The sequence below is a fragment of the Oryx dammah genome, unplaced genomic scaffold, assembly GCF_014754425.2.
Source record: "Oryx dammah isolate SB20612 unplaced genomic scaffold, SCBI_Odam_1.1 HiC_scaffold_6, whole genome shotgun sequence".
Classification (NCBI taxonomy): domain Eukaryota; kingdom Metazoa; phylum Chordata; class Mammalia; order Artiodactyla; family Bovidae; genus Oryx; species Oryx dammah.
In genome coordinates, this window is record NW_024070190.1 from 6,269,058 (window position 1) to 6,295,021 (window position 25,964).

The window sequence follows — 25,964 nt, forward strand, 5'->3', positions numbered from 1 at the left end:
AGGCTATCAGTGCATATATCCTAAACTGCTTTCCAGAAATAAGTGTACCAATTTACACTCCAAACAGAGAATAGTGATGGTGCATATCTCAGCTGACCTTTGTTAGTAACACTTTAAAAAAGATCTTTGTCAATTACACAGGTGAAAAATAAAGATTTCCTCCATGACTTTTCTGAGGTTTTCTCTCTGATCAGTTATCTCTCTTCTTTCTCTCTCCTTCTCACTGAATTCCTCTCATTGAAATTGCCCTCAGCCACTGAACTTATCTATCCTGTGAAACCCACCTCAGAAACACCCCTTCATTAAATCCTCCAGCTCTGCCTGCAGTGCCGTCTCACCAGAGTCTCATCACTGTGTCTGCATCTCCTGACTTTGCCCTGCAGTGAGATATTCCACATGATCTTTGTTGTTGCACCTTCAGGGCCCTGAGAAAGGATCCATATCCTTCTGCAATGTGTACACATCTTAGAGTTCTAAAATGTTGAATTACATTTCTGTGTAACACAGTGAGAGTTATTCCATTAATAATAGTGTGGTGTATCTGGAAGTAAGACTTCAGCTCCATGACGGGACAGAAATTTATTTATAAAGAGCTTTCTAACGTTGAAGGTGGCTTTTGCAGTACGAGGGGGAAACTGTGCAATTTTCTTTGCCCTTATTTAAAAGTAGAGTCAAAATCCAGGGAACTCAAATCGGGGCTCTGTAACAACCTAGAGAGGTGGGGTGGGGTGGGAAGTGGGACAAAGGTTCAAGAGGGAGGAGACATATGTACACCTATGGCTGATTCATGTTGATGTAGGGCAGAAACCAACATTAATACTGTAAAGCAATTATCCTTCAATTAAAAATAAATTAATTAAAAAAATAAAGGTGGGTTTACGGGGAAAAAGTAGACTCAAAATAATAATCTGTCAAGTAGAAAAACAAGCAATTTACCAAAGGGTATGTATAATTCAGTTTTTGTAAAAACAAAATAATACAGTCATTTTTATCCACATAAAGCATATATTATACACACATTCATGGGCATAGGAAAATCTAGAAGTATGCATAAAAACATTAACAATGGATGGTCCTAATTTTCTATAGTTACTATGTTTATTTGGATACTTAAAATATATTTTTTAAATGTCACACAAAAATAAACAATTTATATCTCTAAGTCCAGAATGAAATGTATTGCTTTCTGAAGGTCTGCTCTGTATTACCTCCATAAGACTCAGGGTTTTAGCAATGCTTTCTCCTTTAGTGTCAAGAAGAATGAAAATCGTAAAGGTTTCTGTGAAGCTCCTCTAAGCCTTCTAGTGTATGAGAAGCTTCTGTTTCTCTGACCACCACCACCATCCATTTATCAGTTTGTTTTAAAAACATGATGTGTCAAAAATCTATTGTTTCCTTTTTTATTTTCAATGACACACGTTAAGCCATTTTCCCAACTGGAATCTACACAAACTGCCAACAGTCATGAATTTAAAGTTGCCTTTTGAATCATAAACTATAATTAGTTCTCTGAGGATTTAAGCAGACAAACTTTTTTTTCCCCTATGAAATACATTTTGTCCTGCTCTCCTGTAAACACCTATCATGTATTCGTGTGCATGCAAGGAAAGAATGGCTGATGCTTTGGGCTAAGAAAAATCATGGGAAGAGAAACATTTAGAACCAAAGAAGTTTTCCTAAGAAATGGGGTGGAAAATGGGATTATTATTGGATGCTACTCAGTGGCAAGCTCAGGATATCCGTACAGGAGAAACTCAAAAACTGTTTACTAAATGAATGAATGAGAATTATTTTTTCTCCTCCGGAGACAAGGTAGGTTTCTTATAACTGTGTGATGCATTTTAGGATGTGAAGAGACAATTACTAGCAAAGGAAAGAGAATTTACTGGTGTCTGTTGGCTGTTAACAGAAAAATACAAAAGACAGATTGAGTCTGGATTTGGGGGAAGGAAAGGAGAGTGTTATTGAGGAGAGAGAAGTCAGTTGTGTATAAACATTCACTTAGATTCTCTAACAAGTAGGTTCCTTGCTTGTCATGTCTTGACACTTGACTTGCATATTTTCCACGGATGAAAAACAAGAACGGATTGCACCATTAATTCATAATAACTTCTTAGAGGCCAAAACCCTGGAAGGACTTGCGTTCTGTAAGTTTAGTCTGAGTCCTGGCTTGAACTAAGGAAGAATTTATCAGTGGAAGAAGGGCCAAATTTCTCAGTGATTTTTATCATCACAGTAACTGTCATTTATTAAATGCTTAATATATAACCGGCCCTGCACTGTGCCCTTTTATATCAGGAGTCCCAAATTCTGGGATCTTATGCCTGATGATCTGAGGTGGAGCTGATGGAATAATAACAGAAATGAAGTACGCAATAAATGTAATGTACTTGAATCATCCTGATACCATCCCCGACTCCCACCCCCAGATGGTGGAAACTCTTTCACAAAACCAGTCCCTGGTGCCAAAAAGGTTGGGGACCGCTGCTTCACAGGCATAATCCTGATCAGCTGCATCGGACGGGGCTCCTCAAACCCTGGTGCCCCAGCTTTCCAGGGCTTGACTGCTAAATGGCATTTAACATCCCTGGACTTCAGATTCCTCATCTATCAAATGGAGATGATAATATAATAATTCTTATATCTCATGAATTAAATGAGATGAAAGCATTTTTGTCAAGTCTTATATAAATGTTATTTAAGGGTGTTAGATTTTTTTTTTTAAGTAGAATAGGGGAGGGAAAAAGAGTGTGTCATTGTGTCATCTGGCCTCTGCTGACACCTCCCAGCTCATTCCCTTTTCAAGTGCCCTTCACTGCCCACCCTTGTCCCTAGAACATATACTCAACCCTGCCTCAGGACCTTTGCACCAACTGGGTCTTCCCCCTGAAGTCCTCCTTTCTCAGATCTCCACATGGCTGGCTCCTTTGCACTGTTTAGATCTTGGTGCACCTTCTCAGATAACACAGCATCCTTTCCTTGCAGGCAAACCCCACTGTACATTCATTTATTTTCTTCAAGGCACCTCACCATATGTAATTACTTGTGTTTATTGTCTGTCACTCCCAACTAGTATATAAGGTCTAAGACGAAAGGGACTTAGATGTCTAATGTCTCCACTTAATTCCAGGCACACAGTAGGCACTCAATAATGTCTGCTGAGTAAATCTATTTAATGAAGAACATGACACAGAGAAATAATCAAATCAGAAACTTCTGGGCAGCATATGAAGAGTTATCTAGAAAGTTTCAGACAAACTGAAAGGTTTCTTGTGCTGAGTATATACAAGGCAGCAGAAGGGGGACTGGTTGCTATGGAGAAGGAGTACACCATGTACCACAGAGAGAGCCACATGAGCTTTAGAGGCATGCTGACCAAGTATTGATACAAGCTGACTGTGCAGGCATGCAGCTTGGACAGGTTACTCAGCTTGCTACGGCCAGGTCCTCCCTCTCTGAACAACTGAGAGGACTGAATTTCATAAAGTTGTACAGAAGATTAAGTGAGGCCATCCCTTAAAACCTTAGCCTAGTGCATGGTAGTTGGAGAAGGCAATGGCACCCCACTCCAGTACTCTTGCCTGGAAGATCCCATGGACGGAGGAGCCTGGTAGGCTGCAGTCCATGGGGTTGCGAAGAGTCGGATACGACTGAGCGACTCTACTTTCACTTTTCACTTTCATGCATTGGAGAAGGCAATGGCATCCCACCCCAGTACTCCTGCCTGGAGAATCCCAGGGACAGGGGAGCCTGGTGGGCTGCCATCTATGGGGTTGCACAGAGTCAGACACGACTGAAGCGACTTAGCAGCAGCAGCAGCAATGCATGGTAAGTATGCAACAAAGCATTAGTAGCTGTGGGTACGGAACCATAACAGCAGTAGTTCTCAGGACTTTCCTGGAGGTTCAGTGGTTAAGATTCTGAGTTTTCAATGCAGGGGGTGCAGGTTTGATCTCTGGTTGGAGAACTAAGATCCCACGCATGACAGGCATGAATGAATAAATAAAGCAGTAGTTCCCAAACCTTGGCTAAAGATGGAACTCTCTGCCCCCTCCCCACCCCCCTCTCCCCTGGGGAGATTACAAAATCCTGATGTCTGGTTCCACCACCAAGATCCTTATTTAATTGGTCTGGGGTACAGGCCGGACACAGGAAGTTTTCTAAGCTCTCTCGGAAATTCTCATGTGCAGCAGGGTTGAAAACCATTGCCTTAAACCATATCTACTGAGGAAGTTCTCAATCAGATGGGCCAGCAAAAGTAGGTTCTTTGAAGAATACAGTGTGTGGCTGGTGATTGGGAGTTTGTGGATAATATTTCCGCACACTCACAAGCAGAAGAATGGGTTTTCCTAGGGTTTTTTTTTCCCCCTTTTTCCACTATTCTTCATCTCACACACCTTTTACATCATACCTTAAAGAAGAGTTCAGAAATCAAGCATGCTCAGTGACAAGGTATGTCCATGTCATTTCAAACAAAGTAAGAAACAGTTCATGTCCAGAGATGCAGTACTCTCAAGCTGGCGGCTGGCAGACCATAAAATGCTGGTCAATTAACAGTTAATTGTGAATTGGAACAAGATGCAGAGCTCACAAGGGTCGTGATTGGCTGAGCCTGGAAAATGGCTCCAGTCGGGGTGCTGGCAGTGGATCACAGATTGACTTAATGTGTCTCCCTGCAGGGGAGGTGCTGTTTTATCTTGTACACCCTGGCTTTTCGGGAGCTATTACCACACAGGTGTTTCCCTCCACAGCGCTCAGTGCCACTGCGGGCTCTCAAATCATTTACAATAATGTTCCCCATGATAACCAGGTCTTCAGTTGGCACGAACAATTAAATAGTAAACATTTTATATTGGCAGCTTCGCAAATAGCAAAACATGTTCTATTCTAAAATAACTAAAATAACTCCTAGGTGTCTATAAATTATGAGATTTGGAAAATACCAGCAAGTGTCAAAGTACTGTCAAATACTTCCACAATTATGTTTGTTAATGGTATAAATTCATGCTTTCTTCTGTGTGTAATTTCTAACATGGCTGGAAATAAATATATTTAAAATGCCAGTTTATGACTTTGAGAGATCACTGGGGTTCGTGCATACCACATGACTCATCAGAGGGAGTTATTTGCTCTGAGCTCGAAAACGGTGAAGAATTATTTTTATCTACTAAGAAACTGACCCCAGGGCTTTTGGTGGGTGTTTGATCTCTTAACCAAAGGGAAAAACAATATGATTTCATTTTCCCTCTCTGAAACACTCTTTTAAGAAGACATCAAGTTGGCAGCAGCACTAGGAAATCTAACTGACAAATTGGATGGATCTTGGCAAGTAAATCACACTGGGCCACTCTGTCATCACACAAAACTGAGGCATAGAAGGTATGTTTAAAAACAAAACAAAACACACATATAAGAAAGGACCCAGGTTAAAATTTAGCAGAGAATCTTATGTGAGCTTGCATTCTGAAATTATGTGACACAACGTATTTACTAAGTGTCACTGTATAGACCTCAGTTGAAAAAAAAGAAAATCTTTTTGCATATCCACTTCTACAGGAAATTAGCTTTGGAAGAGGCAAGTGCTGAATTATGCAAGGTGGTCAGAAAGTCAAGTCTTGAAAACCTGGCAACTGTGAAGAGGTAGGGAGGGAGTCATGGTCCAAGTGATAAATAGTGCCACCAGAGGGGAGAACAAGAGGTTATTATTTGTTTTTTTAGTTTTTAAAATTATTTATTTGTTTTAATTTCTGTAGTTTACAGAATTGACATATCTTTTTTTTATATCATCTTCCCCTCGCAGCATGTGGGATCGTAGTTCTCCAACCAGGAATCGAACCTGTGCCCCTTGCGTTAGGAGCGCAGAGTCTTAACCACTAGATTGCTAGATAAGTCCCTAGAAAAGGTTTTTCACTTTCCAATTTGTGAAGAGGTTTTTGTTTGTCTGTTTTTTATAACTGAGTCATACTCTTTTAATGCCCAAATGTTTTCATTTTGAAAAACTGCATAAAAACACTGTAAAACTTTTATGACTCCTGGGGGCTGGTTTCTGTATTCAACGGTTCTGCGAGGGGGCTTTATTTTTCTGGTAGTAGCTGATTCTGAACTGTATTCTTATTCTTCCCTTGATTACAAACTGTCAGCTGTCATTTCTCACTCTGGTTGAATCCCTCCTTTTATCTTAGAGCCTTCCATCCTCCGCACATTGGTTGCTTTAACTAGATATAAACTGGATGGCAGATAACTAAGATTTTCAGATATTAAGAATTAAATAAAAGCCAGACTCTGAGTTAAGTAAGGCTAGACCAAGGGCCTGATTAGGGGAAAGTAGCAAGCGTCTGCAAAAAGTGATTCAGTGGCTCAAAGACTGGCCCTGGGGGAAGGGGGGTGGACTTTGGCTTTGTTCCAGCCTGAGACTCTGAGCTGGAGTCTGACCTTCACCCCCGGGTATGCCACTCCAGCATCTGACATGCGTGCCACACAGGCGATGGGTCTGACCAGTAGGGAGACAGCGTGGTGTGGTGCTGGTGGTGGCGGTGGGGTGGGCGGTCAGGCCAGGCCTGGGGCTTGAGTCCCACTCAGGACCTGTGCGATGGAGCTCCAGTCACATGACCAGTGCCAGTCATGTGACCCAGCGCTACTTCTGTTGTATCCACCTGGTGAATAACTGAACCCACAGAGCTGTCATTAACACTTTTTTCTAAGGGCACCTCTAAAAAGAGCAGACTCATTGGAAAAGACCGAGGGCAAGAGTAGAAGGGGCAACAGAGGACGAGACGGTTGGATGGCATCACCGACTCAATGGACATGAGTTTGAGCAAACTCCAGGAGATGGTGAAGGACAGGGAAACCTGGCTGCTGAAGTCCATGGGGTCTCAAAGAGTCAGACATGAATTAGCGACTGAAGAACAACAACAGAAGTACTTGAAGGAGACCTGGTTCGTGGCAAATGCTAAATTTGTGCAAGTACAACAGTAAGTAAACCTTACTTAGGTGGCTGCTCTCATTCAAAGGGCAAATACGGCAGGACTTACCTGGTGGTCCAGTGGCTAAGACTCCCAACGCTGGGGTCCTGGGTTCTATCAAGGAACTAGATCCCATATGCCACAACGAAGAGTTTGCATGCCACAACTAAGTATCCCTGTGCGCTGCAACTAAGACCCACTGGGGCCAAATAAATAGATATTTAGAGAAAAAAAAAAAGAGGAAATAATGGAGACCTGCTTTTGCCCCATCTTCCAAGAGCAAAGCCCTGAAGTCAATGTCTCTCATTTGCTTGTTTATGGAAAAAAAAAAAAACACACACACACCCAACTAAACACCTGAACATTCCTCTGGGCAAAGCATCATGCTGGGTGGCAAAGATATTGACTTCGGCAGCACAGATTCTGCTCTAGGTAATGCTACCTACTATCACTGTGAAAAGTTTGTTCTCTCTGAAAATCTTTCATTTCATTTTGACACAGGTAAAGACATTTAGAGACAGACTGTAATTTGATTAATCTAGTAATGACCTGACCTCATAAGAGTCTTGGAAGGGTTTACAGATATTACTAACCAACTTACTTGATTCATTCTCATTTTAGCTGACATTTCACATTGATAGGCAGGATGTTAGTCTTTAAAAAGTTTAACTATAGATTATTTTTAATTAGAAAAGAAATATGTGCTTGTTACAGAAAATCTAAAAACTCAGATAAGTATAGGAAAAAAAATTTCACATTCTCACCACTCAGGCTCATCACAGTTCACCTTTTAGGTTATTTTACTACTCATTATATGTATGTACCTACACCAGATCATTGGTGTTATATATGCTTGAATATACAGATTAAAGTTTTGGGAGTAGGTTTTTCTGATACCCACTCATGCTAGAAATTTTTTAAATACAGGGGAGTGAAAAGAAAATTAAAACTGCCTCTGCTTGTATGAAAAGATACTTTCCGTTCCTCCACCTCATTCAGTGAGGTGCTTCTAATATGAGCCTGTGTCCACTGGAGCATTTGTGGAAGAGGATAATTCTTAGCTGTGGCCTTAGCCTCCAGCAGGGGCAGACTGTGGTCGAAGGAAGACGAGTTCCATGGGTTCCTGGTGGGACCTCAGATGTTGGGCCTGTTCCATGAAAGCTGGTGGGTAGGTGCCACAAGACGTTCTCCTGGCCCAATTTCTCCCTGATATCTCTCATCACAGTAGGACAGTGGCTGAGCAGGATAGTGGCTGAACGGGAACCAGCATCCCAACTTCTGTCTTTCAGAACTGTTTACCTTTGCCATTTGGCCTCCTCAGAGAGCCTGGCACACAGTGGGTCTTTAAGAAATGAAAATCAGTTTGAATGAAAAAACAAAAAAACACCTGGAATCTCACCACCCAGAGATAAAACTGTTTCTAATATCATGTATCAAAGTTGATTATGCATCGCAAGTTCTGATTTTCAGCATGGTTACCTGGGCACAGCCTGGGATTGATGATAGAATATCCTAAGACTTTTATGAGTATCCCCATCCTTCTCTAAAAAAGAAATGAACAAACCCCTGATGATTTGGGTCATTCAATATGTGTTTTAAAAGATATTTTTAAATGTTGGTGAGTTTTTTTTCCCCTTTATTTTGGTAGCTTATTTTAATGCTCACTCCGTACTTTCCCCATGATTAATTAATGAGAAACCTAAATACTGCCAATTTTTTTTTTGCTTTTTCATTTTTTTGGCCATGCCACATGGCACATGGGGATCTTAATTCTCTGACCAGGAATCAAACCAGCAACCCTGCACCAGAATTGTGAAGTGCCAACCCCTGGACCACCAAGGAAGGCCCTTAATACTGCCAGAGTTTCTGTCTCACAATGAAGAAATCAAAAAAGGTGGTGGGGGACGAGGCGGTAGAGACAAATTAAATGTTTCTTGTATATTAATGCATATATGTGGAATCTAGAAAAATGGTATAGATGATCTTATCTGCAAAGCAGAAATAGAGACACAGACATAGAGAACACATGTATGGATATCAAGGAGGGAAAGGGGAGAGGTGGGAGGAATTGGGAGACTGGGATTGATTTATATACATTATTGATACTACATATAAAATAGATAACTAATGAGAACCTATTGTTTGCTCAGGGAACTCTACTCAGTGCTCGGGGGTGACCTAAATGGTAAAGAAACCTAAAAATGAAGAGATACATGCATATGTATAGCTGATTCACTTTATGTGCAGTAGAAACTAACACGATACTGTAAAGCAACTATACTCCAATAAAAATTAATTTAAAAAATTTTTTGGTGAAACACATTAGAAGCAGAAAATGGTGGGGACCAGCACACAGCCTGGCTCCCTAAGGCGTGGAGATGGAAGGGAGGCAGTGAGTGTCTGAGTGGCCCTTCTTACTGTGACTGGGTCTGCCTACATGCCATCATTTGCTTCCTCCTGACAAAGTTCTCTACCAACACTGTGGCTCCTGGAACTTGGAGGGAGGGTTGGTTCTGACCCTCATCAGATCCTAAAGCCATCCAGTTAAAAACCCTGCTGGGCCTTGCACAAGCAGAGGAGGGTTAACACGAGAAAATATTCCTTGTAGGCTTTTGTGAAATCCTGGAAGATTTCTTTGCAGTTCACCATGGTGTGTGGTTGGAAAGTTTCTCTAGTTGGTAATACAGATTTTGAAAGTTAATGATAAACACCTTCTCAAAAGATCTTGAATTTAGCCATGCTAGCTAGCGCTGATGCCTAGATACCTTTAAAGTCAATCATTTACCTGAAAGGGGGTCTCCAGTACTGTCTCGAAAGCCATTTTCTTCTCCCTTAAAAAACAAAAATGCAATCTTCATTAAAACCATACCCATATGTGATTAGAGATGTTATCAATTTTCCAATTTAGTTAAATTTCCACCAGAACCTGGGAGGGGGGGTATGGATCTTAAGAATGGTACTTTACTAGTAAGTCAGACAGAGAAAGACAAATATCATATGATATTGCTTGTATGTGGTATAAAAAAAATGGTACAAATGAACTTACTCACAAAACAGAAAGAGAGTCGGAGACACAGAAAACAAACTTACAGTTACTGGGGGGAAAAGAGAGAAGGGATAAATTAGGAGATTGGAATGGACAAGTTTACACTACTAAATATAAAATGGATAACTGGTAAGGACCTACTGTGTAGCACAGGGAACTCTACTCAATACTCGGCAATGATTTATATGGGAAAAGAATTTTAAAAAGAGTGGAAATATGTATATGTGTAACTGTTCACTTTGCCGTAAAGTAGAAACTAACATAATGTTGTAAATCAACTATCCTCCAATTAAAAAAAAAAATGGGTAGTGAATGATGTGTCTCTCCCTAGAATATAAACTCCCAGAGGGCAAGAACCCTTGCGTATTTTTTCTCCGTGCTGAGTCCTCAGCGGTCAGAACAATGTCCAGCACACAGCAGACACTCAACAGATGTTTGTTAAATTACTGTCATTTTTTAAAAGTATAAATGCATACAAGATGCCATTTCTTCCTTTTTTTTTAAATTTTACACTATGGACTATTTCCCTTATTTTATTCTCTATCTGCTTTTTTGTCGGGCTTGTTTGTCAGTCCAAGTTATAATTCTTGCCTGTATCTATTATACTTTTTGTTGTTGTTGTTCAGTTGCTAACTCACAGAAGCAAAGAAAAACTGTTAAAAAACAGTGACTAATTCCCTTTAGAAGCAACGTATTTCTGCCCACCTACTTGAGGCTCTATTTTTACCAAGGCTGTGCTACCCGGAGGGAGTTAGCTGATCTCCTTGTAGGGTATGTGTGTATGTGTGTTTTCAGTGGAGTCAGCAGAGGAGAATGACCCCAGTGTATATCTGTTCATGCTAACTCTATGTCATTTTTTAAATTTTTATTTATTTATTTATTTTGGCTGTGCTATGCAGCATGTGGGATCTTAGTTCCCTGATCAGGGATCGAACCTGCATCCTCTGCAGTGGAGGTGCAGAGTCTTAACTACTGAACCCCCAGGGAAAGCCCACATTAACTCTATCTACATACAACTAAATCTCTCTCAGCAGCTAACGGTACCCCTTCCATCCACAGTACTGCAGAAGAAGCACTAAGGGTTGGGTCAAGGCCCCGGGTGTGAGTCCACCTGCGTTCATAACCACAGGCACCTCACTCACCTGGAGTCAGAACTGGCCTCTGATTTCTCATTTGCATGCTGAGGGGCTGATAGATGACCTTATCCCTAAGAGGCTCTACATTCTCGGGCCTCTGAGAGTTTCACTTAAAGATGTGCTAGCTCCCTAGTGTCAAACATTTTAAACAGTCTTTTCCTCTTAATCCCCTAAGAAGCCTTTCTCCTTGCTCTTGAGTTCATAAATTCCCATGTTTCAGGGTTTTCCTGGTGGTCCAGCAGTTAAGACTCTTAGCTTCCACTGCAAGGGTCATGGGTTCAATCTCTGGTCCGGGAACTAAGATCCCGCATGCTACAGGGTGTGGCCACAAACAGATTTTATCCAAAAATAAATGCCCATGTTTCTGCAGAATACAGACAGTGTCTAATTACAAGGCTATTTTTTTTTCTTTTACACAAGAAGCATCTGTGTGTCTTACCAGCTAGATTTTGTCCCCTAACTCATCTGTTTCTTGCTTTGCTTGAATCCTATTCTTTCTCACTGTCCTCACTAGAACAAAAAGCAACCTGTTCACCATACTGTATATACAGTTTATAAGAGTTAGGGGCAGTCCCTAAAAGAGCAAAAATGCCTCTCTCTGCAATTTTTTACTTCTGCAAGACAAAACCCAGGAGCTCCACAACGTTAAGGCCACTATTCAGTGTTCACCAGGTCGTGTGGGGACCTGCCTTTTCCCATCTGTGCAGCTCCAGCAGGACCAGGCAGGCTCGCCCTCCCACCAGCACAGTCACGGTCATGCTCACTGAATTGGAAACTTTCGCGGAGGAAGCAGAAACCGGACCTTCGGGTAGTGTCAACAGACACAAACATTAGCACTGGACAGATTTTTGTAGTACTGACAAGGTCCTGCTAAAGCATGGGCTGTTCTTTAAGTAAAGATGATGTTACGTGCCATAGCTGATTTGATTTCTCATCATCTGGAGAAAATGTTACCAAAATCAGTGTCCGGCTAGCCTCACCCCACTGATGTAGATGAGGGACAAGACTCGGAATTACTTGGGGACACAATTTAGATTTTTGTTCTTGGCCTTGATTAGTATGTTGTGCTACTTTTAAAGATGGTTTCCTAAGAGTGAAGTCAGAAGAGACTTACATTTGGTGGTTTCCAGGGTCTTACTGAAGCCTCATTCGGCACCTCTTTTCTGAGTAACTAATAGGTACCAGCTCCTGTGGGGGAACCCATCTGCAAAGGTAAAAGGACCTGAACCCTGACTGCTCAGAGATGCTAGGGAAATAGAGACACACCAGACTAACTAAAAGGAAAGGCAGAAGACGGTGTATTCCAATAGGGAGGCAAAGATAAGTCAGAGGGGGGAGGTTTCTTCCAACCAAAACGTATTCTGATTATTGAAATCAGAGATGTCTGAGATGAGCCTTTTTGAGGGCCTGGAGAGAGGGGAATCAGGAGGAAAGGGCACTGAGCTAGAGGTCCATGGGAGCCCAAAAGGAAGTGAAAACACACAGGGCCCCTGCAGGGCATTTTGTCTGAAGCAAAGGCGTTGAGGGGGTGATGGAGGGTGATGAGACGGGAAAATGCACTGAGGTCTGAGACCTGGTTTCAAGCAATCAGAACCTGGGTATCCTTGGAGCTGTCAAGGATCAGAGTGGGAATACCTACTGGACTGTAGGAGTAGGAACACACGGGTGGCCAGGGAGAATGCGGCAGCCAGGCAGTCTGATGAGGGGAAGCATGACTGGCTCAAAGGCAAGGATTAGGAAGTCTCCACACCACTGCTTTGGGAGAGGAAGGGATAAAGCCAGAGCCATGGCAAGGATACAGCCAGCATGGGGGCAGGTGAGTGGAAGTCAGATGAAGAGTGAGTCCAGAAGATATGACGGATGAGACCACAGGAGCTTGGCAGAAACTTAAGACAGTGCTGGTCCTCAGGAGAGGCTGGGTTAGAAAACTAAGACACGGACGCTGGGAGAAGTCAGGCAGTGGAGGGCATGTGGCGAAGTCTCAACTTCGAGGAACAGCCAGGGCCACATTTCAGTAGCAAGGGACAGAATGAGAAAGGAGGGAAGTCAGGGGGGAGGAGAGAAGAGCAAGGGTCACATGGACACGTGGTCTGGCAAGGAGAGGAGCAGGTTCCGAGAGCAGCTCTAGCAGCTTCCACCAGGCGGGCGGTGAGGATGTGGGGGATCCCCTCCCCCAGCCCTCCTTGCTGCTTTGCTTTCTCTTGCCTTTAAGGCCTCAGCTTAAGCATCACCAGCTCTTGGAAGCTGTCCAAGCTCACAATCAGGGTGATGTGCCTTGGGTGCTCCTACAGCCTTCTGGACCTGAATGATACTTGGTGACACGTAAGGTCAGTACCAATAATCCTCAAGGAGGAGCCTGGTGGTGGGAACCTAACTAAAGCGCAGCTCTGGGGACAGGAGTCCAGGGCCGAGGAGCTGTGACTCGGGCACGGAGGCCAGCCCTGCAGCGTCCTGGGGGTGCTGAATCCAGGTCGGAGGGTATGAGTGTGATTGAGCACTCGCTCCATTAAAACTGATCCAGGAACAGAGGACAGAGGCGCGGGTCAGAGCAGCAGTGGGCTTAGTTTGGCCACACAGGACAGCAGGGGACATGAAACAAGAGCTAATCCTCTCCTTTTCATGTCTGTCCCTCCCCGTCCAAGGGATCCTACCCCTGGGTCTTTTCTGAGCCAATTCCCAAAACCAGGTCCTCCATCCTGCTCCTTCCAAACTTCCAAACTTCTTGATGGTTGACTTTTGCTGAGTGCATACTATGTCCCAGGCAGATGACACTTTTTTGCGGGGGAGGTCGGGGCATGAGGTATACGGGACTGTAGTTCCCTGACCAGGGACTGAACTCATGCTGTCTGCATTCAGAGTGTGGAATCTTAACCACTGCACCGCCAGGGAAGTCATCCCCAGGCCGATAATCTTTATTGGGTTAGCTCATTTCCTCCTCGAGATGCCGAGGAGCTGAGAACCACCACACACAAATGATGAAATGCTGCAGATTTCTGTTTGGAGGACTTTTTTTTCATTCTAAGTGAAGATCAAGTGCAATGCATTGGTTTTGTGGAAGAGAATAGTTTCTGGATATCATTGGGTCTGTGTGCCAAAGGGAAATGGTCTAGATAAGAAAAAAGGTAGAAATGACCTAAATGTCCATTGACAGATGACTGGATTAACAAAATATGGAATATTATTCAGCCTTAAAAAGGAAGGGAATTCTGACATGCTAGAATAAAGATGAACCTTTACTGCATGCTAAGTGAAATAAGCCAGTCACAGGTGGACAATACTATATGATTCCATTTATACAGGTTACCTAGAGGAGTTAAATTCAGAGACAAAGTAAAATAATGATTACCAGAGGGTAGAGCAAGGGTGAATGGAGAGTTAGTGTTTAATGGGTATAGAGTTTCAGTTTGGCAAGATGAAAAAGCTCTTAAGGTAGGTGGTGGCGGCTGCACAACAGTGTCATTGTACTTAACGCCTTTGAACCATGCACCTAAAACCGGTCAAGATGGTAAACATCGTGTGTGTATTTTACCACTTATAATTTTTAAAATATCTCCTTAGGAAATCTGAAGGTAACCACAAAACTGAACACCAGTGTTGTATCAATTCAAGCTGGCTAAAGAAAACACCAATTTTGCAAACCCTTTCCATTGTGAATATGTGGAAATTACCTTATATTTGGGCAAATGTGTTAACTGCTGCCAAGAATTCTTTGAGTAGAAAGAAAGTTGGCTAGGTGACATCAATTTTGCACTTGGGTGAATTTATAACCTAGTCGTTGGGTCCCATGTCTGCTTAGGGAGCTGCAGGGATCAGGTGATGAACAAGAGTCTGCCCTGGGGACTTACACGTGGTGACTTCACACCAGGCTCCAAGCAGCAGCAACCCCAGGGCCCAGAAGACCCTGGGGGTAAGGGGAGATGAACACACGATCCATGTGCATCCACACATGCGGACGGACTGATGGGCTGAAGATGCTGACAGATTGATGAGGAAGATACAGACCAGCACCCAGGAGCTAGACACCAGTTTTCAGGGAAACACGATCTGCTGGGCTCTTCTGTCCATCTTTCTTCTTTCCTTCCTTATTTCCTTCCACAGCACTGCACAGCATGTGGAATCTTCGTTCCCTGGCCAGGGATTCAACCCGAGCCCCCTGCGCTGGAAGCAAGGAGTCTTAACCACTTGACTGTCTGGGAAATCCCAGTTTGGTCCATCTTTATGAGTCTATGTATAGAGTCCCATCTTTATGCCTTGTAAAACTAGGGAGAAGAGAACTCAGTGGCAAAGCCCTCAACAGGTAGTTAATCCAGTTGTAGCCTAAGTCTGATTCGAAATCACCATAAAGACCAAAGTTGTCATTGTCCACCTGTTGGCAGCAACCTACACAACAGGCAGAGCCTGAGAAGAAACGCCTCCTTTGAATTAACCAACTTCTTTGGGAGAACAACCAATGCTAAAGCTTGATGTCTCTGCTTCATGAAAATATTTTAGTAAATGGCTTTGAAAATGCGATTTTAAATGCCTGAGTATGCCAGGGAAATAGGGCTTATATAGCATGGATTTAGACTGTTCTAAATTTTCTCCCATCGCTTGCCACTGTAAGCAAGCACCTTTTGGTGCTATGAATTCCCAAGATAGACCTGTGTTCTAGGTAACTCTTCTGAATGCATTACTGATTATTCACTTCTAAACATTAGGACTAGACTATCAGTCTCCTGTTGGGTTTTTCTAAAGCAGTTTATACTCAATTCTTTTCATGCAAATTAATTACAATTGTAATAACTGTTTACATTTATTTTTATTTTTTACTGAAGTATAATATACATAGTGAAAGCTGGACATATCTATTTAAAAGTATACAAGCATAGTCTGAAGATATTGCACGTTTAGTGCTAGGCCACCACAGTAAATTGAATAACTCAATAAGGTAGTTGTTATTGTTCAGTCACTAAGTCCTGCCTGACTCTTGGCAACCCCATGGACTGTAGCCCACCAAGCTCCTCTGTTCATAGGATGTCCGAGGCAAGAATACTGGAGCGCACTGCCATTTCCTTCTCTAGGACATCTTCTAGACCCAAGGATCAAACCCAGGTCTCCTGCACTGGCAGGCGGATTCTTTACAACTAAAAGCCACCAAGGACACCCCCTCAATAAGGTAAGTCACATGAATTTTTTGGTTTCCCAGTGCATGTAAAAGTTATGTCTATACCATCCTATAGTCTATTAAATATGCATTCTATCTAAAAAAGCAATCTACATACCTTAATTCAAAAATGCTTTATTGCTAGGGAATTCCCTGGTCCAGTGGTTAAGACTCTGCACTTCCAATGCAGGAGGTGTGAGTTCGATCCCTGGTTGGGGAACAAGATCCCACGTGCCTCATGGTGTGCCAGAATAAATAAAAATTTTGTAAATACGTTATTGCTAAAAAATACTAAACATTATCAGAGCCTTCAGCAAGTCATATTCTTTTTGCACCAGTTGCATCAAAGATCACTGCTCCCAGATCATCATAACACATATAATAAAAATGAAAAAGTTTGAAATAGTGCAAGAATTACAAAACATGACACAGAAACATGAAGTGAGGAAATGCAGTAGGAAGATGGTGGCAACAGACTTCCTGGACACAGGGTTGCCCCAGTTTGTAAAAAATTCAATCTCTGCAAAGGCAAAGAGGCAATAAAGGCAAAGAACAATAAAATGAGGTCTGCCTGTATTTCAGAACCGGCTTTTAGAAATGGGTTTCAGTCGATATGTTCATCAAGCACCTACTCAGTGCTGGAAACAAATCCCTGATGCTGCTGGTTACGATCCAGTAATGGGACCAAGACACACACATAAACATCCAAACCACAAGGAAAAACGTGTGAAAAATGTACATGCAAAGTGCCAAGGGAACACAAAGGTGGGCAGGAACTCAAGGGAGACTTCCAGGAACAGGGCAAGGTTCACTAAGGATAAAAGAACTGAATCGGGAAGAAAGGGATTTTGAAATGAACGTTACAGTGCTTCGCTAGGATGAGAGCAAATCTGTGGGTTTGTGTACATTTAGTTCTTTCTTCTCTTCAAGGAGATCTCTATCGAATGACAAGGAAGACTTGCTACTTGTGGAGTTGAAGTGAAGGTCAAAGACTGCAGCGGCTCTTTCCACGACTTCAAGGCGGGGATACTCAGGTGTCATTTCATACCTCGCCTCTGGTTTCAGAGATACAGAGGGAGGGGTTTCCCTCTGTGTATAAAGCATTAGATGATTATTGTTGAGAAATATCACGAAGTATTTTACAGGAGATTATGGCTTGCATGTGCAAATGCCAGCAGACAATGAAGATATGGATATTACTGCGAGGCAGGGAGGGTCTGCCTGTGTTTCTTTCGTCCACAAATCCTGGGTTGGAGGATACAAGCAAGGCTAGAGCACAGACCAGCTGAAGGTTCCAGCCCAGGAAGTGCATTTGAGAACTCCTCATTTCAGTCTCTGATTTTCCTCTCCTACATAATTATGTTGCTAGCTGAAGAAAGACTGCTTGGCTTCATATGCAGGGCCAATATATGAAAAGGTTACTGAGCCAAAATACCATCTAAATGTGTATATGATTTAACCCATCACTTTTCTTTGAAGAAAATTCCAAAAACATGAATAACAAGTATTCAAAACTATATTATTTTTCAAAACAGCAACAAGTGAAACAAAAATTTTTTGTCCCCTAATCTCTCATCCCAGCTCCTTCCCCAGAGATCATTAGTTACAATCTGGAGTGCCTCCTTCCTCATTTCTTATTGATAGGCACACTCAAAACCTACCCAGAGATGTTGTTTAGCCCAAAACCATATTAGTCTACAATTTCATTTATTTAACATTATATTGTGAATATCTTTTAAGGTCAGTAGTCTCTCCTCTTTTCAATGGCTTAATATTACTCTGTGTCAAAGTACCATCATTCATCAACCACCTCCTACCTACGTGCATGTAAGTGAAGTGACATCGCTCAGTCGTGCCCGACTCTTTGCGACCCCGTGGACTGTAGTTTACAAGGCTCCTCTGTCCATGGGATTTTCCAGGCAAGAGTACTGGAGTGGGTTGCCATTTCCTTCTCCAGGGGATCTTCCTGACCCAGGGGTCAAACCCAGGTCTCCCACATTGTGGGCAGACGCTTTACCATCTGAGCCACCAAACATCCCACGCGCGTGTAAGCTACCAGCAACTCTTCTCTGCTTCAAACGCACTCTGCAAAGATGTCTCCAGTACCAAGTCCTTAAAGGGGGATCACTGCATCAATGAGGAACAGATGCTGCCAAGTAATCTCCTGAAAATTCTATCAGTTTACACTCTCAACTGTGTATGACGACAGCTTCCACACCAACCGGAAGTGTAAGTGAAATTTAGCACACTTGTGAAATTTAAACTCATTGTAGTTCACAGAGCACTGAATGATAATGAAAATGCTGCCGCTACTGCTGCTAAGTCGCTTCAGTCGTGTCTGAGAATAGAAGCCACTAAAACTGCAAGGAGATCCAACCAGTCCATTCTGAAGGAGATGAGCCCTGGGATTTCTTTGGAAGGAATGATGCTGAAGCTGAAACTCCAGTACTTTAGCCACCTCATGAGAAGAGTTGACTCATTGGAAAAGACTCTGATGCTGGGAGGGATTGGGGGCAGGAGGAGAAGGGGACAACAGAGGATGAGATGGCTAGATGGCATCACTGACTTGATGGACGTGAGTCTGAGTGAACTCTGGGAGTTGGTGATGGACAGGCAGGCCTGGCGTGCTGCGATTCATGGGGTTGCAAAGAGTCAGACATGACTGAGCGACTGAACTGAACTGAAGTCAATTAGAGCAGATAAAGTAAAGAACTAGAGACTTCCCTGGCAGTTGAGTGGTTAAGATTCTATGTTCCTAATGCAGGGGGCACAAGTTCGATCCCTGGTCAGGGAACTAAGACCTTACATATTCTGTAGCATGGCCAAAAGATAAAAATCACTAAAAAATAAATTAAGAAAAGTAAAGTGAGTGAAGTCGCTCAGTCGTGTCTGACTCTTTGCGACCCGTGGACTGTAGCCCACCAAGCTCCTCTGTCCATGGGATTCTCCAGGCAAGAATACTGGAGTGGGTTGCCATTTCCTTCTCCAGGGGATCTTCCTGACCCAGGGGTCAAACCCAGGTCTCCCACATTGCAGGCAGAAGCTTTAACCTCTGCACCACCAGGGAAGCCCAAGTAAAGGGCTGTACAATTTTAATGGTTAGTAAACTCTTTATGCTGCTCTCAGGATAATAACTATGAAGTCTAGAATGTAGGCATGTTTGCCCTTTAGCATGTACCTGTTTTATCACAAATATTGCCTTTTGACTTGGTACCAAAGTATAAATAAATCAAAGACACAGACATTAATAGGTTCTATCAAATTAGAGTACTATGATTTTTCTTTTAAAATTTCATATCTGGAATATTCACTAGAGACAAAAGGACTCAAGGTTCTGAGATGATGACTGTGGTTGGGTGGCATAAATGTGTGGTGGGAGGAATAGTTCACATTTCATCATTTTCCAGAAATCAAAGACAGAGAGAGGAGGTGGTCCTGGTTCAGCCAACCTAGGACTGGACCAGACAGGTTCCACCCCAAATTAGCAAGAGCATAACCAAAATGCCTGCTGAGTTGAGACTGCTGCCAGCTAAGTTGATGGATAGAAGCAGCAAGGGGGAGGAAAAAAGAAAAGAGACTAGGCTGGGTCAGAGATGTGGGAGGGATTATCCTTGGGGATAATCCACCACAGAGGCAATGGTTCCCATGGATGGCCAAGCACAGTGAGGAGGCAAGCAGGCCACCATCCAGGATAAATAAATTGCTGGTTCAAGAAAGTGTAATCTGTTTGGACTGGGAGATGTTGACTGTAAAGCTAAAGGGAGTCCCTCTCATGAGAATTAAAAACACCAAGTGTAAGGGTCCTCCTGGGCAGTCCAGTGGTTGCAACTCCGTGCTTCTACTGCCAAGGGCCCAGGTTCAATAAGGGAAATAAGACCCTGAAAGCTGAGCAGCACAGCCAAAAATAAAACAAAGGGACTAAAAAAAAAAAAAATCCAGATCAATAATGCAAAATTCACAGTGTTTGCAATCCAATAAAAAAGTCAGTGAACAAACAGGGGACTTCTCTGGTAGTCCAGTGGTTAGGACTTCCCTTTCAATGCAGTGGGGTGCAGGTTTGATCTCTGGTCCTGGAGTAAGATCTCAGATGCTTCCAGAACAAAAAATCAACATATAAAACAAACAGCATTGTAATAAATTCAATAAAGACTTTAAAAATGGTCTACATAAAAAAAAATCTTTAAAAGAATTTAAAAATCATACAAAGAAGTAAGAAAATCTGATTAATAACCAGGAGACAATATCTGACAATTTAAAAAAAAACCTAAAAAATGCCAAATGTAGGTTCTGGGCAAAGTTATCTAGTTTTATCTGGTTCCACATCTCTAAACTTCATATCAGGGTGAAGTAAGGAACTACTGAACATTTTCTAAATGCAGAATGATCTGCTTCTCCCTTAAAGAACAAACAAAAGGACTCGCCAATCGATCAAACAGATCTTGTTGGAGCTTGAAAGGATTGCTGCGTATCAAGGAGGGCAGGTAGGGGCCTGCTGGGCTGACTCACAGAACACACCATCCATGGCAAGTGCTGGTGGGCCCATTCCCTGTTATTAAAACACATGTAATTGCTTCAGGTTTGCAGATGGTCTGATGGGCTGCTATCTCTGCCAAGGCAATGAGGCTGCCGGATGGGATTTTGCCAGCCACCTCTCAGCCTAATTTAAAAAAAAGAGCAACCCCTCTATTTACCAATTTTGTTTCCAAAGTTTTTACACTAGTGGTCTGCCAGACTGACAGCATTGAGAACAGTGGAAAAGCGTAAAATCTCCCCTGGTTTAGGCCAGGAAAGAGGCCCAGTAACAACTGATAACACCAACTGCTACTGATCAGAAATGCTAGTGCAGCTCTGCCACTCAGCCACTGGCTCAAGTCCCCTCTATGAAACAATGTGATTTCTATGCCTCCCACCCCCGCTTTAGCTCTAGCGATGCCAAGTTATCAATTTGGGCATCTAAGTCCAAACCCACTATCTAAATGGTCAGGATTAGCAAGGCCAAGCCTTCTCTGATTTAGTATCAGCTGACAAAAAGCTCAGGATATAAGGTACAACATAGACAGGACTCCAGCCTCTGTCACAATGGAGGGTGTGTGGGAGGCCTGGGAGGAAGGGGGGAGTCCAGAGGGTATTATGAAGGGTCAAGGCTATGGGGTTGGGGGAGAGTCCTGCCTAAGATAACAAAGCATGTGTTCTTAGAGATAAAAGACTTCTGTTTGGTTGGTAAATTAATAAGATACAAAATTAATCATGTCTAGGGGTTGCTACTCTAGCATCAATCAATAACTGAGAGTTTTTAGGCTTGGCCATCATATTATACTTGGTGTAACACTATCAGTGGGCTAGCATGCTTGGAGTTTCTGTGCTTTAAAACTGGGTGGGTGTTCCCTGCGCCCCCACCCCCTCCACTGACTCTGAGTAACATAATGAGGAACATTAACTTTGAAAGGCTTGTTTAATTTTGAAGAAATCAGTTAGCTGTTGTTAGGCTTTCCATAGAGAAGACAGCATGTTGTTTTTTTTTAAATTTGGTGGTATTTATGACTAGAAATAGACTTCAAGCCCTTATAGCTTGCTTAGTGGAAGAACTGGCAGTGTGGTCTACTAGGTCTAACCTAATAGAGATGTAAATGGAGTCTAAGGAAATATATAGCCTTAAAGGTGGGGACTGACACATTGACATCCACCACAGCAGTACTGAGAACAGTAAAACAACCTCAAAGTACCACAATCAGGAAACTCAAGTAGCTCTTTGGCATAGAATGTACCAGGATAAAGGATGAGAAGCACACCTCCCACAGAGAGGGGCCCGGTTAATCCCGAAGGACCAGCCTTCAGCTGATAGAAGCGGGAGAGATTTCTCTGAAGGAATCAGTAGAAGAACTGAGAGCTGGGGCTGCTTTCCTTCCTCTATCTGTATGGCTCTCTGTCCCACCCCCAAGCCAAGTGAAGGAGGCCTCAAGATCACTGCTTGTCAGGGGTGCCTGCCAACAGGAGGAAATGGCCTCTCACTCTTAGCCTGCTGCTTGTTGATTGGTGGATGCTCACAGTCTCAACCGCTCTGCCACTGGGAGACCTACCCTGTGTGGGACCTTGCCCAAGCTAAGAGGTGCAGAACACATTCCTGAGACAGGAGGACCTGGGGTTAGCTGGTGGAGGCAAATGTGAACATTCCGCTGGGGGTGGTTTGCCCGTATCAGGTAACTGCAGTGTTGCCCCCACTTGCTGCGGAAGGGGAGGAGAACCAAGGCCATCTGCCCCTCTTTGCGGGCCTCAACATTTCAAATCAAGCTTGAGCTGGAAGTGACGAGCAAAGGTGTGAATTGGATGAGAGATTTAACTACTGTATGGACTTCACTTCATTTAAATATACTAACCAGACTACCGGATGCTAGGAGACATATTACTCTACTCATTTTTCAGAGGTGGAAACTAACAGAGAGGTGAACTAATTGTTCAAAGTGATATAGTTAAGTGGCAGTTAGGGACCTGGTAGGTCTGTCTCGCTCCAAAGACCATGGTAAGGCTGGTTACAGTTCCAAATATGGATTCTAGAGTCAGAGTACCTATGGCTCTACTATGCAATAGCTGTGTGATCTTAAACAAATGATTTAACCTCTCTGTGCCACAGTTAGATGGGCAGAATAACAGTATATCCCACATAGGGTCATTTTGAAAATGAAAGTTCCCACTGCTGTATTTAACATGGATAACCAACAAGGTCCTGTGTATAGTGCAGAGAACTCTGCTCAAAGTTATGTGGCAGCCTGGACGGGAGGAGCGTTTGGGGGAGAATGGATACCTGTATACGTATGGCTGAGTCACTTAATTGTGTACCTGAAACCATCACAATGTTGTTAATCGGCTGTACTCCAAGATAAAAAGTTAAAAAAGAGATATTCCCCTCTCCAGCAAATTATGAATATAAAAAAAGAAAATTAAAAGAGTTCATGCAGGTGAGTGCTTGGAACAACACTTGACCTAAAAATGTTAATGGTGATGCTTCTTTAAGGCAAAGAATGCTGAAGATGGCGTCACCCACCAGAAGCTAAGGGAGAGAGCTGGGACAGATTCTGCCTTTCGGCCTAGAAGGAGCCAGTCCTGATGACATGTGGACTTCTGCCTCCAGGCTGACAGATCACAAATTTCTGTTTAAGCCACTCAGTCTGCAGGATTTTGTTACGACAGCCCTAGGAAACTAATACACATGTGATATGTCCATTGCTTCTGCAATGGAAAAAAACAACTTTTTGGACCTCTGTTTTCCTATCAGCAAAGTGAGAAATGGATCCCAGATCATCTTCTTCCATCTCTGTTAGGAACATTTGCATATACTCTCCATCAGAAACACATATATTTAGGTGAAGAATACATCTGAAATAACCTAAACTCTTATTCATAAATACAGCACATCAGCATTTCCAATGTGTGTTTCTTGGATTATTGAGCCTAAGAGTTGGAGAACAGGCTTCAGCAGTCAAAGAACCCTCTTCCTCACGCTCTCCACATGCAGTGAGCTGTCCCCTTCCAGCTGCGCTGACCAACCACTGTGAGGGGACCGGCTCAAGGATCAGCACCCCTCCCCCCCAGGCTGCCCCAATTCTGCCTCAGCTAACCAGCCCACCTGCTGGCAGGAAGAAGCAGTCTGCACCTGTGCCAAATGAAGAGGTGATGCTGAAGACGTGTCTGGGTTGTTTTACCCTGTGGACACACGGTCTACTCCAGCCCTTCTCACCCCAGGTACACAAAGTCCTGGAACACTGAGAAATATCAGAGGTTGGAGCCCACTCCAGACCACTTCAGCAAGATTCTGCAAGATAGGAGCCAGCCATCGATATTCTGTAAAAGTTCTCCAAGTGATTCTGATGTGCAGTCAGGGTCCAGGACCATTCATTTGTCTACACAGATCACAGGTGGGCACTAATAACGTTCAGGCTTCCCAGGTGGTGCTAGTGGTAAAGAACCCAGCCACCAATGCAAGAGACGCAGGAGATGCAGGTCTGACCCCTGGGTCCGGAAGATCGCCTGGAGGAGGCCATGGCAGCCCTCGCCAGTATTCTTGCCTGGAGAATCCCATGCACAGAGGAGCCTGGTGGGCTACAGTCCATAGGGTCAAAAAGTGCCAGACGCATGCACACTATAGATAGCTTTTAGTGAGAAAAGTAAATTTAAATCTGTTTTTGTGGGAGCTTTCTTCTAAGTTTTTTTTTTGTTTTAATTTTTTGGCCTTTCAGCATGTGGAATCTTAGTTTCCCAACAAGGAATCAAACCCATGCCCCCTGCACTGGAAACCCCCACCCCCACCCCCAGTGTGAAGCACTGGGCCGTCAGGGAAGTCCCTCTTCTAAGTTGTAAAATCTGTCCTCAAGGATTCTCACTGCTGCCTATAGTGCTGGATCAAACAGCAGCCAATGGACAGTACGACCCTGCCCCTTTCCAGGGCCAGTGTTTGAAGTACTTTCTATGTGCAAATGATGTACCATGCTCACGTGAAGTCGCTCAGTCGTGTCCGACTCTTCGCGACCCCATGGACTGCAGCCTACCAGGCTTCTCTGTCCCTGAGCCTTTCCAGGCAAGAGGACTGGAGTGGGTGGCCATTGCCTTCTCCGGATGGTCTCGCTAATGCCCCCCAAATAACAGGACTGATTTTATACAGGAAGAGAGTCCTGGGAACCCCCAACAGCCTAGATGCCCGTGCGTCTGTCCAGCCCGCTCAGCTCCTCTGTGGTTTCTGGAGGGAGGAACCTTGCTGGAGAGTCCTCTGTAGGTCACATGGATTGCTGGAGAGTCCTCTGTAGATCACACGGATACACCGTGGCCTCTGGGGCTGTGGAGGAGGGCAGGCCATGCACCTGGACTAGCCCCCGCTCTCCATCCCTGGAGACTTCACATCTACAGCCTTTCATGCTGCTTCCTGTAACACTTCTCAAAAATCCACCATGTGCTCTGGCACCCTGAACACAATATAACGTGTTTCTGATTCCCTGTAACAAATGGCAACTCCCACCTAATCTGGACACTCCCCTTCCAGGGATTTTTTTCCCTGTGTGATTTTTCTCTGCCACACCATTACCAGTCGAAAGGTTCTGTACTGTATAGATTCACTCACAGTAAATCTTATTTATTTGTTACATACCCATAAAGCATTTATGATGTGCTTGATGGCATCTTTTAAAGATTTTTTGAAAAGTCTTTATTGAATTTGTTACAACATTGTTTCTGTTTTATGTTTTGGCTTTTTGGCCACAAGGTAAGTGGGATCTTGGAAGGTGATCCCTTAACCACTGGACTGCCAGGGAAGTCCCTTGGGGATATGTTAAGAGCTTAAACAAATATGAACTCACTTTTTTTTTTTTTTCCCGAGTTCCCAGAGAAGCCATTTTCTTATTTTTCAACAGTGACCCCACTAGGCACTGCTCACCTGCTGCAACTCTCTGAAGCAGATCTGTAACCCTTTCCTCCTCTGCAGTCTCAAGTCCTATCAGACACTGAACCCCTGACATCTCCAAAATGTATCATTTTGTTCTTTCTTCCCCCAAGAATTCACAGAGGTTGAATGGTGTCCCTTAAAAGATATACAATGGAGTCCAAACTCCAGCACCTCAGAGTGTGATTGTATTTGGAGATGGCTCTTTATAGAGGTAATTAAGTCAAATGAGGTCATGAAAGTGAATGCTAAA

At 43.4% G+C, this 25,964-nt stretch overlaps 1 protein-coding gene across 1 annotated transcript in view; it reads right to left on the minus strand.

The window, feature by feature from the left end:
- The window catches only part of LOC120865112 (ectodysplasin-A receptor-associated adapter protein-like), a 151,511-nt gene that overhangs the window by 4,622 nt on the left and 120,925 nt on the right, over positions 1–25,964 (minus strand). Inside the window, exon 7 of the mRNA XM_040242122.1 lies at positions 9,748–9,793. Coding sequence (XP_040098056.1) covers positions 9,748–9,793 — 46 coding nt within the window. The remainder of the gene's footprint in view (positions 1–9,747; positions 9,794–25,964) is intronic.